This window comes from Abramis brama (genome assembly GCF_963993115.1).
Source record: "Abramis brama genome assembly, chromosome: 10".
NCBI classification, from domain to species: Eukaryota; Metazoa; Chordata; class Actinopteri; order Cypriniformes; family Leuciscidae; genus Abramis; species Abramis brama.
Window position 1 is genome coordinate 19,264,919 of NC_139972.1, and position 15,054 is coordinate 19,279,972.

Consider the following 15,054-nt stretch of genomic DNA (forward strand, 5'->3'; position numbering starts at 1 on the left):
GGATTCTTGATTGCACATTGGCTCATGGAGCGTAACCGTGGAAGTCAATCCTTACAAAAATGACCATAGCAACTAGTTTTATGATAAAATAGATGCTTATTTTATTGTTACTGAAATTAAACTCTCTTTACTAAGCATTAGCCACAAAAAGTGCAATTTGTGAAGGAAGCACTCACCACCATTAAACATTTCAAGACTTTTAAATTGTTAAACTTATTTTATTAAATTATTTTGTGTTAACAAAGCATGTTTATGACAACAAACACTGACTTTTTTTAGTTGTTGTTTTCAAAATGATCCATGGAAATATAGCAAGAATACTGTGATTTGGTCATTAGAGTTGTGTAATGTCATATATATATATTATGGATCAGAGAACACACACAGAATTAAATTCTTATATACAAACATTATTAAAAAAGTATGCCTGCACACAATTAAGTAGGTGTTACATGAGAACAATGATAAAATAATTGCTACAACATTATTGTAGTATTAAAAAAGTTATTTGATGTGTAGAACAACGATTTATGTTCTTTTTTTTCATTCACTTTTCTCCTGCATTCATGATCCTTTGGTTGTCAACGTCCACATAATCCTGCAATATATCAGTAATGTTTTATCACTTATCTCTAGTATAAAGGTAAAGAGTGAAGAGTGGCTCAAGGACAAATATGACTCACCCCATCACTCTCCACAATATTCTCCAGGATCTTGACAATGTCTGTAAATGAAGGTCTCGATGTGTATGGATCCAACCAGCAGTCTAGCATGATCTGTTCCCTACATGTTAAAATAGATATTTATAACTGGAAACCATTACTACAGAAGCTTGTTTCCACAACGGAATAAAAAAAAAAAAATTCTGACTCTCAAAAATTCTCAAATTCGGACTTTATTTCTAGCAATTGCGAGTTTGTAATTCCGAGATATAAACTTGCAATTGCAAAATTAAAGTCAGAATTACAAGATATAAACTGTTTCCTCGCAATTTCAACTTTTTGTAAATATCTCGCAATTTTGTATGCAATTGCAAGAAAAAAATTGTGAGATAAAAAGTCGAAATTACCTTTTTCATTTTTTATTCTGTGCTGGAAACAAGCTTCCATACATAACAGACAGTAGGTCAGTAAGTTATTACGATGACAAAATATAATTGATATGATATATTTTAATATATATAATAATATATTTTATATGGTCACTCACATTTCTGGACGGCAGGTACTGGGGACAGTGTTTTTATATCCAGCACAGACACTATACACCACTTGCTCAGATGTGTTCAGATTTGGATATGGCAAGGTGCCTATAAAAATACAAAATCCAATATTTGTGATTTATTCATCAAAAATATTTGACAAATCAACCAAATATCTCAAGATATTTCTCACCAAATGACTGCATTTCCCACAGCACGATCCCAAACGCCCAGACATCTCCCTTAAAGCTGTAGTAGTTGTTCCGGAAGTACTCTGGAGGGTACCAGCGCAGGGGCACGCGTTCCTATGAGGTCACATTAATATTAGCCAGATGGTCGATGAAGATGTGGGAAGAACAGGTGCGATTAGTTCACCTTGTGTTGTTTTTTCCTGCTGCTGCGTCTGCTCCTCATGCGGGTCAAGTCCCTGGCCAGGCCAAACTCCGCTACCTTCACCTCCCATGGGAATCGGCTCACCAAAATGTTCCTTAAGGCAAGGTCACAGTGCACCACCTGAATGGTACGGAGAAAACGTCCAAATCATTCTTTCCATTTTTCCATTCATGTATAGATCCAGCCCCTTTTCAGCACTGCGCTCGTTGCGTTCTGTCTTCCGGTTTGTATTTCCACATCATGAAGGTAAGATCTTACGGATTTATGAATGAACTGCTCATTTTAAAATCTCCTCGGTCAACTGACATCCACTTCAAATATTACACTGCTCATGTTATCTTTTGTTAAGTAAATCCACTTCACCAGCTAATTACTCTTCGACAGCGATATGCCATAGAAATACACAGAGCTACCGCAAAAACAAAAGTTTAAACACAAAATTCTAAAGATGGCTTGTAGGGGTGTAACGATACCCTCGTGTCACGATTCGATACATATCACGAAACTGAACTCACGATACGATATTATTGCGATACTCCAAGACATATGGTAAAAGGTTAACAAAAAATACTGTTGATTAAAATGTTAAATTTGCTATTACATTGTGGGTGGAAATGAATAGGCTTGGTGCTGGAAACCCAATGCACAGGGCAATGGTGACACCAGAATACAAATATTCATGATTCTGAAGCTGAAAATACAGAATTATTTTAGACGAATATGCTTGCACTCTGTCACTGACTAGATACATTTAAAATAATGTAGGCCACTTTTTACTGGTAACATGACTTTAAGCACAAATATTCCCCCCATTGCATTATTATACATTATATTCAAAATTATATATAGCAGTTTAATGTAGTACTGAAACTGAAACAAATTTTAAACTGAAACTTTCATTTTGGTAGTACAATATATATTGTGACACGATATATTGTTACACCCCTAATGCCTTGTTTCTCTCTTGCATAAGATCTATATCAGAAGAGCTGTATTATATTTGTGCCAGCTTGTGATACCATTTTAGAGCGCAAGTGCTCCATGCCGAGGGCGATGTGGTAAGACGCAATGGTGAACTGGCTCTGCAGTTCAGGTTCGGCACTCAGTTCGTCTTTGTGTTTCTGCACAAAACTGCGCAAGGTCCCGTAGCTTATGAACTCCATGATCAGCATATACGGCTCTGCGAAAACAGTTTTGGTCACATGATACATTATTTTAGTACAAGTTTGACAAGTTTTCTTGAATGATAAATGAATAATAGTAGAAGTGGAGAGGGAATGTTATATTGCAAGTGGATTCATTAACGGATATTGCTACAACAAATTAATATCTCTATATTCTACTGTAAATTTAGTGATATTTGTTAAGATTATTGTTGAAAAGGATTTGAACAAACCCATTATTCTATGTATTACACTCATCCTGCAACGATTGATGATGATCAAATCATGCGAAAAATGCTGTAACTTACAATTTTTACCTGGTGGACGATCAAACAGAAGAAAAAAAACATTATAGGAGGGGCTTGAAACATATTTTGGGGACGAGACTATCATATAGACCACCGAGAACACCCTAACAACCACAAAAAAACATAAAAAAAACACTTTAGCAACACTCGTGAACCATTTCAACACCCTAAGACTGTCGGCAAGTTTTTCTCAGGCAAGACCTACTGTATATTTTGCTGTTTAGTCATACAGTACTGAAGTACAGCAGCATGACTTACCCTCCACTGTATTCCAGTCTAACAGCTGAATCACATTTTTATGATATGCCAGCTTTCTCATAATAGACACCTCGTTTTCCATCTGCTTAGGGGTGATGCCTGCAAATGACAGCAAATCTAAACATCAGCTGGATAATTGTTAAGATATTCACACAATAACTTGTTTTCAAAATGCATTTAAATCAACAAAAATGTGTTTGCATATAGTTTTACCGTCTTTTCCGATTTTGCAAGTGACCAGTGAGTGTCCTCTACAAGTGCCCTTAATTATCCTTCCTTTGTAGAAAACTCCTTCTCTACCCGCCTTTATGAGCTGAATAAGGTTCAGGTCTGCTTTTGTGAACCGGGGAACCTGAAGATCAGTTCTTCATGTTACGTTGTTTAAGCACTATACAAAGTCAGTCAAATCACATTTCAAAATAAAAATGTAGTGAACCTGTAGCGGAGGCTTCCACGGAAATCTGCAGCTGGGTTTAGATTGTTGTCTCTGTAATGGGGTCTCTGTAGTACGTTCTGGTAGTTCAGGAAGATTCAGGACATTGGGAGATGGAGGAGGAGAATCTTGGGAAGGAACTCGGGGGATCGACCGTCCCTGCCTCAAATCCCGTATGATCTTCTTCATTGACCGATACCTAATAAGAAAAACAAACAGAGCTTGTTGATTAATTGATAATTGAAATTGATTAATCGCATCTAATATTAAAGTTTGTAAATATATGTATGCATGTGTGTGTGTATATATATATATATATATATATACATACATATACACACACACACGCATATATATTTACAAACTTTAATATTAGATGCGATTAATCAATTTCACAGCACAATTTAATAATATAATATTTAAATAAATATCAAACAATTATTATTAGATAAAGTTTATCCGTCCGCAAGGGTCCATTGATTAAAAAAAACTGTTAAAATATACTTGTTTAGGCAAAGGCATCCAAGTATTATCATGAAGAAAACGGTAACAGCGTAGATGCAGATTAGAACGATGTGTCCAACATCAAGGTCTGTAAAAGGAGAAAAAACAAATCAAAGAGAAATAATCCACTGTTTTCATATAGACACATGCAACTGTAACTTTAGTATAATTCATTTTGGTTTTATTTAAAAATGAAAAAATTTGAAGCGTCACCAATATTTTTCACCTCTTTCGATAAAAGTTATGTAGAAAATCATATAATGTAGTTTATGATTATAATATATATACATTCAACATTTGAAGTGGATCACCACCTTTCATCAAAGTTATACATGAATTTTGAACAATATCCGTTCTTGTCTTAGAACTTCAAATGTTGACTACTGTATATAAATACACATATATACTTACGCTGCCAGATTTGTACATTTGTATCGGATGAATTATCAGTTGCCATAATGAAGTCAAAAGCATCATATGCTTTTTTTAAATCATCTGAGAGCTAAAAGAGAAAAAGACACGAGACAAAAATGATCATTTCATGTTTCACAGCCCTTTTAAATTTCATTTAAACTAATGTTTGATCATATTATACGCAATATACCTTAAACGTTAACCGGGCGACGTCTCCTTTTATGTTCAAATGCAAGTCCTGAAAAGCAAATGTGTAAAAGATGTTTTGTCTCCTTGAAGAAAAGACAACAGAATGCAGGTCCCCAGGATGAACTCATTATGCAACGCACACCATTGTCTACAGTAGCTTTCTTCTGCATGATATGAGCATGCATGAAGACCACTGAGTTTAAGGTGCTGTTCAGAACAATAAGCCACAATTCTTCAGCACTTGTGGTTTAGAGCAGAGTTCTATAAGTAGCACGGTATGCAGATCGACTCACTTCCTGACTACAGAATGCTTGTCTCCAAATATATGTGCAACCCACAAAAGTGCTCAAAGGTCTTGAGGTGATTCTCATGAACTGAATTTGTATATTTCATTCAAGGGAAATATTCTAAAGGAAAATATTCTGTAAAGTGAGTGGAAGGGTCCTATGAAAGGTTAGTTTAAATGTCAAATGTGGCTTGAATTCAAGGAAATAGGTCTGGTTGATGGCACTGGACGCTATAGAGCCTGACAGAGGGAGGCGTGTGGTTTCCTCTTTGCTGTTGAAGGAAACACCTCGCATTATTCACATGAAATAAACACAGAAGAGAAAAGCTCGCATTTGGCTGCATTTAATTTGTTTCTTGAATAATTGTTACAGATCAACATCATCACTCCATATACAACTACAAGTACATTTGTACAGTTCATTTTCATTGGCGTATTTACAAAACATTTATGTACATTTGTCAGTGCAATGTCAATTTTATTCTTTAAACAACACTTTACAAAATAAAGTTCATTAAATTAATACATCTCTAGCAGTTCATCAAAATTAATTTAACAAAATTAGGACTAACGACATAGACAAAGACACACATCAGTAGTTGATTGCACTACTTGAAAAGAGATCATTTTGCCATTTTAATAAATTATCCCTGTATAAAAAAAAGAAAAAAGTGAATGCTTAAAGCATGTTTGTGGTTACTGTAATTGTAATACATCAAACAGCCAATTTTTATTCAAGAGTGATATCAGTTGATTTTGGATGTTGGATATCTTTATATTTTTCTTCCAACATTAAAATACCTAAAAACTGTTTACAGTCCATTTATCATATTTGCATTACTCATGATGATTAATCATTTCCTTACAGTAACACACCTGTGTTTATTTCACATACATTTCTTTTTCTGACAGGGATAAACCTTTCTTTGATGGCTAACATTTAGAATATCCATGGAAATCTGAAAAGTACAGCAGCAAAATGGGTGCGGGCGAATGAATCCCGATGATTTCCAAGGGTTTAACGTCCCCTCACAGGAGGAGCTCATTCAGTTGACGAGTTGCTGAAAAATAAGAGCCATTCAGTATTTCATACATCATTTCACAGTGGTAATTAAGAAATGCTACTAATAACCTGGAATACCCTCTGACACAGACGTCCAGAACGTTCAGCAGTTTAGTGAGGATGCTGTTCTCTAAAAGCATGGGTTGTGAAATATTCTTCTGTGCTAATACTGTTCACACAACAGACCTTATTTGCTCTTGTCTGACAGTATTCAATGCTTCCCACAGATTACGCACATGACCAGCAGAACACTTTGGCTTGGACACATGAGAAAGCATTAATCAGATATGTATCTGTTTGCCGTTTTTAGTCTCCGGGGTCAACAGTTTTTTGTAAAGCAAAAAAAAACAAACAGTAGTAACAGGAAAACGTGTACAAAGCAGCGGTATTGTTGAGAGGACGTGGTTTGATCAGACTGCTAAGACTAAAGCTACAAGCAAATGTTGTTTAGGCAAAGTGAACTACTGCATTAAAAAAATAAACAAATTCACATTGATAAAAATAAATTTATACAAAAAAAAAGAAAAAGATATACATTTACTCTTCTAAAAAAAATTAAGTCTCAAAATAACCCGCTTAAATAAGATTTAAAACTTAACAAAACAAAACAAAAAAACAGCATGTGTATAATTTGGCAGCAGGGAGTGGGAGGATATTCTATTAAATGGCAGAAATTGTCTTTAAAATGAACTTTTTTTGGAAGTGAATTTTGTCCATAAAATCATTTCAACTGCCCTCAGATGATATAATACTGTCACACTGATTTTCTATGAACAGCTGGCCAAAAGATGTGAGGTAGTGTATGGAATTTACTGTCGGAAAATAAAATAAAATTCTAAGCCAACCAAACCTTTAGAGAAACCTTTTAGGGCTCTATAATTTAGACCAACACCATCTTCCCCATCAGTTTCCTAATTAAAAGAATCTGTTCTGTCCATTAGCATCCAGAAATGTAGCACTACAGAAGCACAAGCTCTTGTTATGTGATTTTTGGATTCACCTGTGTGGGTTGGCATGTGAACGAGCAGTTTTGTCTGTTTGGTAATGGTGATATCAAGGGATTGGCTAACGGTTATTTGTTTGCTTGGCAACAATCACATGATCGCTACAGTTCTCTGTGATTCACTCATTCGCCCTCTCCCTCGTGTATCTGAAGTGTCAGGTACCTCTATTCTGAAAGCACAGTCAGCGGCGGTGGTGTGCCTGTCGGCTAACTGATATTTTGTGCTTTCACAAATGATGGTCCTCTGGGGCGGCTCTGCCGTTTCAGTCCTCATTGCACTGGCGTACTGACAGACCCCCCTAGTGTCTTTAATGTGGAAGAGCATGGCATCACTGCAGCACACAGTACTTCTTGTAGTCAGATTCAAAGTCTTCGTCCATGCTAGTGGTGTCTGCCATCTTTTTGCCCTCTGTTTTTGGCAGAAACTGCGAGTAGTCCACTCCCTGTTGCTCATAGAACAGGATGTAAGCCGAATCTGTGTCAATCTCGTCCGAGTGAACTTCCTGAATAGATGACAAGAAACGGTTTAAGTGTTGCACAATTCTTGTTTTAGTGTTGTCACGAAACCAGACATTATCATTATTATTATTAACTTTCAGTAGTCAACACCAATGCAAGGGAAATTTCAGGAATGTAAATTTCAATAGTACTTACATTGAACACATGATTTTTATTTCAGATTGAATTGTTTTTTATTTAATTTTTCAGCAGTCGACACCAATGCAAGGGAAATATTTCAGGAATATAAACCCTATGTTGATACCACAGTACTTATATTAAACATGGTATTTTCATTTAATTTAATTTTAAATAACATTAAAATAACATTTATTTAAATTAATTCGATTTAATTCAATTCAAACAATGTTGAACTTTTGAAAGCACCTGCCAGTCAATGTGATGATACCAAATTCAGATGGTAATTGCTGACAGATACTTCAGGCTGTAGCATCCAATTTGTTTATTTTAGTATCACAAGTACCGGTACTTTTTCCAGAATTTCCCATCCTTGCAGAAATATATACTCTGTGCAGTAAGAGTGTCAAATAATAGAAACCCATGAGATGTCAAAGAATAAACAGAGTTGGGATCTTACCTTGCAGCTGCTGTCATTGTAACAGTACCATTTTTCATTGGGGTTTTTAGCATAAGTCACATAGTGCCCCCCTCCCATTATTCCTGAATGGCACTTAAAAGAAAAACAACAATTAAGGTGTCAGAAAGGCTTTTTACAAAAGGAATCATTACACATTGAAACATGTAGAGAAGCATCACTTACTGAGATTGCATATAAATTGTACAGGGGCTCCAGGCAGATGTCATTTCTTTGGTGAGGGGTGTCCAGGTCTGTGCTGACCTCTGAGTGTCCATTACTCTGACTGCTGTCTTGTCCCAGTCCATTCACCATGATGGCATCGCAGTCGCTGCTTGAGGCGTCCAGTGACCAGGTGTCTTGCCCATTTGCATCAGATGGCATCTGATTCTCCCCGTCCGTCACTGTGCCCTGCTCTGACTCGGTCTCGCTCTCCTTGCTATTGCTACAGGCATCCAGGTTTTCTTTGCTGTTGCAGAGTCGATGCCTACTGCCCAGCTGTGGAAGACGCAGACGCCCCTGTTTCCGTCCTGTATTTTTGGGGCTGCTGCCAGGGCTGCTGTTTCTGCTCAATGGGCTGCACACCCTCCTGATAGAGCACGGGGTGCCTAAAACAACAACGCAGTGGTTAGAGAATCTCAAGCAGTGTTCATTTAAAAGGTCTGCAAATAGAAAAGAGAGACAGACCTTTGCCAGAGGTGGGAGGACTGGCCACAGTAGTAGTGGAGATGGAGGACACAGAGGAGTCTCCTCTCTCCAGCCTCTGGAGCTCCTCTACCAGGCATTCGCTCTGGAGGCTCTGCAAGCTACCCATGCTCTGAGCTACCTCCCGTGGGGTGAGGAACGCACTGGGGTCAAAGCTCTCGCGTGGGAACTTCACAATCTTCTGAGACTTAATCCACCGGCCATTGACAAACTGGAAGCGTTTCAAATGAACAATCTGAAAAAATATGTTGTAACCAAATGTTACAAAGGGCAACTTGCTTAAAATTACATTTATGTTATACAGTATGTTAAATGTAGCTTATTTAGCTCAAAGGATCTAAAACTATATAATAATAAACATAAATAAAAATATGTATTTTTAAAGATTTTATTAAAGAAAAATGAGAAAAAAATTAATTATATTTTATCAGATTAAATTAGCTAAAAGGGCACAATTTAAATCAGCCATTACTCCAGTCTTCGGTGTCACATGATCCTTCAGAAATCATTCTAATAGGCTGATTTGATACTCGGTTGTCATTATTGTTGGAAACAGTTGTGCTGCTTCATATATTTTTTGGAACCTGTAATACATTTTCAGGATTCATTGAAAAAGTTAAAAAGAACAGCATTTATTCAAAATATAAATCTTTTCTATCACTATCACTAACTGCTTTTACTAACAATTTGACACATCCTATTAAAAAGAAGAAAGAATTTTTTTTTTTTACTGACCCCAAACTTTTGAACGGTAGTGAATCTATTTTATCCATTCCTATATCTATTTTTATTTTAAATAAATGCTGTTCTTTTTTAACTTTCTATTCATCAAAGAATCCTCAAATAAGGTTATCACATGTTATAAAAAAATATTAAGCAGCACAATTGTTTCTAACATTGATAATAAATCAGCATATTAGACTGATTTCTGAAGGATCGTGTGACAGACATGACACTGAAGACTGGAGTGACGGCTGATGAAAATTCAGCTTTGCGTCACAGAAATAATTTATAAATAAAGTATATTAAAATAGAAAACCATTATTTTAAATTGTAATCATATTTCATTTTTTACAGTTTTTTCTGTATTTTTGTTTAAATAAATGCAGGCTTGATGAGAAGAGAGTTCTTTCAAAAACATTAAAAAAAAATAATGTTTCCTATCTTTTGACCAGTACTATTATGCATATTTTATTATATATTTATTATATATATTTTATTTTATTTTATTTTTTCAGAGAAGGAGGAAACAAATATTTGGGTTTCTAACCAGTACGGGGGGCAGCCTCCAGAGGTCCAGCTTCTTGGTGGCCAGGCGGTGGGTCTTACACTTGGAGCAGTAATAGAGCTCATCCTCCCCTAACTCTTCTTCACTGGTGAAGGCTTTCAGACAGCTGTCCAGACTGATAGGCTCTGCCTGAGCACGCCGACTCTGCTCAACACTGGGATGCTCTTCCACTATCTGCTCCACATAAACATCAGCAACTAATTACTTGACACAGTAACAGAATGAAATGATATCTACCCAAAAACACTAAGAGCTCTGGACCTATTTAAAAGATTTAGAACTAGAATGTTATTACATTTGAAGGCATTTCTTTTTAATGCACAATTAAACATTATTTGCAGACTCATCGTACGTTATAAAAATGTCAGTTCTAGTCTGTAATGCACCATAAAAGTGGTGCAAAATCCATGGGATTTTATTTTGTCATCTCCAATTTTAAACAACTTATTTACTATGACTCTGCAGTAGAGTATGCAATCAAGTGTATTTTGCAAGTAGTAAATGATAGATAATAATTAGCAGTTTATATCAGGAGCTCTTGCTAGAGGTAAAATAGAGGCAGCAGACCCAGAAAACAATTATTCATTCAATATGATTTTAATGGATTTCTCAGCTGTGATGTGAGATGAAAGCAAATCTCTTCAGAGGGAATGACAGCACTAGCAGAGTAATCATTATGTGTACATCAAGTCCTGCAGTGCAGCATTAGACTGGATGCAGTATAGAAGAATAGACCGTCACAAAGCAACAACCCACTGACTGAATATGCTGCTTTTATGGCTTTTAAATTCTGTGAACATCTGTAAAGCACGTACTCTTTCCTGAGAGGTCTGGTAGCGAAGGTGCAGGGCTGTGGGGTCCCAGTCTACAGCAATGTAGGCATTTCCCAAAGATGCTCTGTCTTCATTACAGTCCACTGTGCAGCCTCTGCAGAACCTGGCAAAGTCACGACAACCCTTGTCAGTCACGACAGCCCACAGTGTGTGTGAGATATGTGCATGCACAAGCGCTGAACTCAAATGACTTACCTGTACCAGGGACACCAGGCACAGGAATTACCATCTTTCTGCACCACCCGCAGAGTGAAGGGGTATTGATAGCCCATACTGTCATCACTGGAAGAGAACATGTCACATAACAGAGTAAAGGAACTCTACCTTACACAGGGCCAAAACCATTTTTTTTTTTTTTTTATTGAAACCTAGAAATGAATAAAAGTTAAGGAATAAAAAATATTTAACATTCTGCACTATTTTCTAGGTCACTAATTGCCATATGAACTGAAATAAGGAACTACTGAAATTCAATATGATGCTATCATTTGCATTAATTTGTATTAAATCTGAAAAATTAAAAATAGAATAAATTAGGTCACTAGGTCTTGTATAAAGTATCAAAAACCTAACAGTACATTTGTCACTGAGGGAAATAGGATACAGAAATGACTGCACTAAAAAAGCTAACCACTCTAACTACAACTTTTACTACATTTTAATAATTTATAATGTACATTATCGTTCAAAAGTTTTGGTAAAGTACAATTTTATTTTAAAGACATTAATACTTTTATTCAGCTAGAACACATTCAATTGATCAAGTAAAGATATTTGTTAAAAAAAGATTTCTATTTCACATAAATTATGTTCTTTTGAACTTACTATTCGTCAAAGAATCTTGAAAAAAATAAAAAAATACAAAAAATATCAGTTTCCACAAAAATACAAGGCAGCACAACTGTTTGCAACATTGATACTAATAAGAAATGTTTCTTGAGCAGAAAATCAGCATATTGATTGAATGATTTCTGAAGAATCATGTGACACTGAATACTGGAGTAATAATGCTGAAAATGTAGCTTTGCCATCACAGGAATAAAATGCATTTTAAAATATATATTAATATAATAAAATGTAATATAATTTACAAAAATTACTGTTTTTACAATACTGTAAATTAATGTATTTTTTGATCAAATGCAGCCTTGGTGAGCATTTGAGACTTCTTTCAAAAACATAAAAAAAATCTTGATGAACCCAAACCTTTGACTGGTGTACTTCGGACAAAAAAAACGAACAAACAAACATCCAAACTAATGATCAACATCAATACGCTGTGAGCTACAGATGCCACTGACCAGTCTTGAGCGTGGTTGCTGGCTTCCTGTGGGGGCAGAGGGCTGGCAAGTCGGGACACCTGGATCCACACGGCATCATACAGGTCCTTTTTACTTGTGTGCACAGTGCACGGCACAATAAGCGGCATGCCAAACAGACTGGGCCTGTTCTTCTGAGAGGACAGGAAGTACAGCTCCGTCCGCATCTGAGGAGAAAGACCGGACACTTAGGATGCTTATGACCATCATGTTAAAGGGTTAGTTCACCCAAAAATTTTAATAAAATTGTCATCAATTACTCACCCTCATGTCATTTCACTTCATCTTCGAAACACAAATGAAATTTTTTTTTTTATTCAATCTGATTTCTGTCCCTTCTTTGACAGTCCATGCAACTACCACTTTGATACTTCAACAAGTTCACAGAGAATATAAAACTAATCCATATGAATCAAGCAGTTTAGTCCAAATTTTCTGAAGAGACTGGATCACTGTATATGATGAAAATTTTGAATTTAGGCTTTTCTTCACATATAAACATTGATCAGCGAACATCAACAGAAGCTCAACCATACTTGCTCGATGCGTGAACCAAACCTCAGTGGTTCTTGCAGAAGCTCAAATGTGCTGCGTAACACATGAGAATGAACCTCATTGGTTCTCGAACATCAAGCAAGCATGCTTGAGCTTCCATTTACCATATCTGATGTGTGTGTTGATGAAATTATATTAAAAAAGATCTAAATTAAATCTATTCACCATATAAAGCAATCGTATCGCTTCAGAAAATTTTGATTAAGCTGCTTGATTCATATGTATTAGTTTTACGTTTCAAAATGGTAGTTCCATGGACTGTTAATGGAGGGACAGAAATATCTCAGATTTCATTACAATATCTTCATTTGTGTTTCGAAGATGAGTAATTGATGACAATTTTTTTTTTTTTTTTTTTGAGGTGGACTTTGAGGTGACCCTTTCAGTCCAATAGTGAATATGAAGTGAATGCTCACCATCTTTCTGTGCATGGCAATGATGTAGCCAATGAAGGGGCTGTCTTGCACCGGCACAGCATGGCCATTAGGGATACCATTGGCGAGGGGCTTCTCGGGGGTACAGGGGACCACTGTGCTGGGCATGCCATTGGGAATTAGGCCAGACTTTCCAATGTGATTGTCTCCTGCTGTCCCGTTGGCTGTAGGTGTTTTTTCTAAAAAAAATAAAAAATAAAAAAATAAAAAAATATATATATATTTTAATTAATAATAATATGGGTCAATGGCAAATAAGGGTGTCCATGATAAAGCAAAACTTCTCTTTTAAGAACCAAGAGAAAGAAGAAATCAATCATTACCTGTTTGCACTGGAGAGGTGACTGAGGTGGGTGAGCCAGGCACAGGGATTTCAAATGCACAGAGGAAGCAGTTCACAGAGTGTCGCACCTTCTGGTTGTCCTGAGGAAAGTTCTAGATCAAAGAGAAGCATTTATTTAAAAGCCAGGCCACTTGGATTGTCTCAACAACAGTGTCTGATGTGGTGAGTTGAGCTGACCTTGATGTTGGATGTATGAACCTCAGCCAGTAGGATCTGCTCAGGTTTCAGGTTGCACAGCTCGCTCAGCTGTTTCTTCAGGCCCATGTACTTCTCATCCATGTTGAGACGGAGCCCGTAACGCACCGGAGTAGAACCGTCAAGTTTGATAACTGCAAATCAAAAAAGCTTTTATGTGAGACTGCCGTACCTGCTGATGAATTTTAAAATGTTTGTTTTCTTTCTGCTTGGCTTTACCTGTGATTTCTAAGTGCATGGAGCTGTCCATGGGCAGCGGCAACGATAGGAAGTTAAAGGGGTCGAAGCGGGCACTGATGTGGCCGCAGGTCTTGCACTTCACCTGGGACCTGAGCTGCCCATGGAAGAGGTCCACCACAATTGAACGATTTCTCCGCAAATGGTTTTCCCAGGCCTGTGAAAGAGAAACACGCAGATGTCCTCAGGGTGAAGAAATGACTTTTCATCAGTGTGTCCATATAGGTTCATTTAAGAGTGCTGAGCTGATGTATTGAGCCTGGCAGGGGCTGAAAAACAGGAGTTTTGACACTAACCTCTGTGGCTACTTCATGATCTGGTCGTCCATCACTATCCTTGAGCTCCACGTATGGCTTCTCGTGCACGCGATTCAAGTCTTCATGAAGCCCATCCAAGAGAAATGCCAAGAGCTCCTGGGAGTCTTGCTGCTGGAAGCCATTGAATCTCGGTGCATACTTTGCTATTGTCCACTACAAAAATGTTTTTTAAAAAATGGCATAAGAATTTTAATGTAAACATTTGGGTTTGATGCTCATAATTTCAGAGATAACTGAGAATTTCAAAACCCACCCTGAGTTTTAGAGGTGCAACGTTCTTCTGGGTGCCGCTCCAGAGTTCCTGTACCAAATCACCATAGCATTTGGCCATGTGACCACGCATTCCTATCGGATTGGTTCTGTCAAGGCAAGACAGCTCATTGGTCAAGAAGTATGATAGTGACCCATACACAAGTTTCCAACTTTTCCTTTAAGTATAAAGGTGCATCACAGAAGCTGTGTTTTGGAATTTCGTGGGCAAAAGAGTTCCATTGTCCATTCTTAATGGTCGATGCATCAA

At 36.8% G+C, this 15,054-nt stretch overlaps 2 protein-coding genes across 3 annotated transcripts in view; both read right to left on the bottom strand.

Annotated features, from left to right (window-relative positions):
- Window positions 1-200: 200 nt before the first annotated feature.
- On the bottom strand, window positions 201-5,102 carry LOC311091006 (fibroblast growth factor receptor homolog 1). The gene is made up of 12 exons (XM_084126713.1): window positions 4,865-5,102; window positions 4,672-4,762; window positions 4,261-4,348; window positions 3,760-3,955; window positions 3,537-3,675; window positions 3,324-3,422; window positions 2,614-2,774; window positions 1,577-1,714; window positions 1,395-1,506; window positions 1,210-1,309; window positions 684-783; window positions 201-598 (listed from the first exon to the last, which is right to left on the bottom strand). The coding sequence occupies exons 2-12, from the start codon at window positions 4,715-4,717 to the stop codon at window positions 548-550; spliced, it is 1,230 nt and encodes a 409-aa protein (XP_083982839.1). The 5' UTR covers window positions 4,718-4,762; window positions 4,865-5,102; the 3' UTR covers window positions 201-547.
- A 375-nt stretch (window positions 5,103-5,477) lies between these two features.
- usp32 (ubiquitin specific peptidase 32) overlaps window positions 5,478-15,054 on the bottom strand; it is a 50,128-nt gene continuing 40,551 nt past the window's right edge. For both annotated transcript variants that reach the window (XM_084125735.1, XM_084125734.1), the window contains exons 21-34: window positions 14,788-14,893; window positions 14,514-14,687; window positions 14,200-14,374; window positions 13,963-14,114; window positions 13,766-13,877; window positions 13,425-13,621; window positions 12,436-12,620; window positions 11,330-11,416; window positions 11,117-11,237; window positions 10,284-10,475; window positions 8,996-9,248; window positions 8,495-8,916; window positions 8,312-8,404; window positions 5,478-7,718 (exon numbers count right to left, since the gene is read on the bottom strand). In XM_084125735.1, coding sequence (XP_083981861.1) covers window positions 7,545-7,718; window positions 8,312-8,404; window positions 8,495-8,916; window positions 8,996-9,248; window positions 10,284-10,475; window positions 11,117-11,237; window positions 11,330-11,416; window positions 12,436-12,620; window positions 13,425-13,621; window positions 13,766-13,877; window positions 13,963-14,114; window positions 14,200-14,374; window positions 14,514-14,687; window positions 14,788-14,893 — 2,443 coding nt within the window. In that variant the 3' untranslated portion in view covers window positions 5,478-7,544. The remainder of the gene's footprint in view (window positions 7,719-8,311; window positions 8,405-8,494; window positions 8,917-8,995; window positions 9,249-10,283; window positions 10,476-11,116; window positions 11,238-11,329; window positions 11,417-12,435; window positions 12,621-13,424; window positions 13,622-13,765; window positions 13,878-13,962; window positions 14,115-14,199; window positions 14,375-14,513; window positions 14,688-14,787; window positions 14,894-15,054) is intronic.

What these genes read in the sequence shown, in the direction of transcription:
- LOC311091006 (XM_084126713.1), bottom strand. Translation starts at nt 4,717, where the DNA reads ATGGCAACTGATAATTCATCCGATACAAATGTACAAATCTGGCAGC. An exon ending in CGTGGAAGCCTCCGCTACAG is followed by an intron (nt 3,676 to 3,759) that starts GTTCACTACATT and finishes ACTGATCTTCAG; the next exon opens with GTTCCCCGGTTCACAAAAGC. An exon ending in ATATTGTGGAGAGTGATGGG is followed by an intron (nt 599 to 683) that starts GTGAGTCATATT and finishes GATATATTGCAG; the next exon opens with GATTATGTGGACGTTGACAA.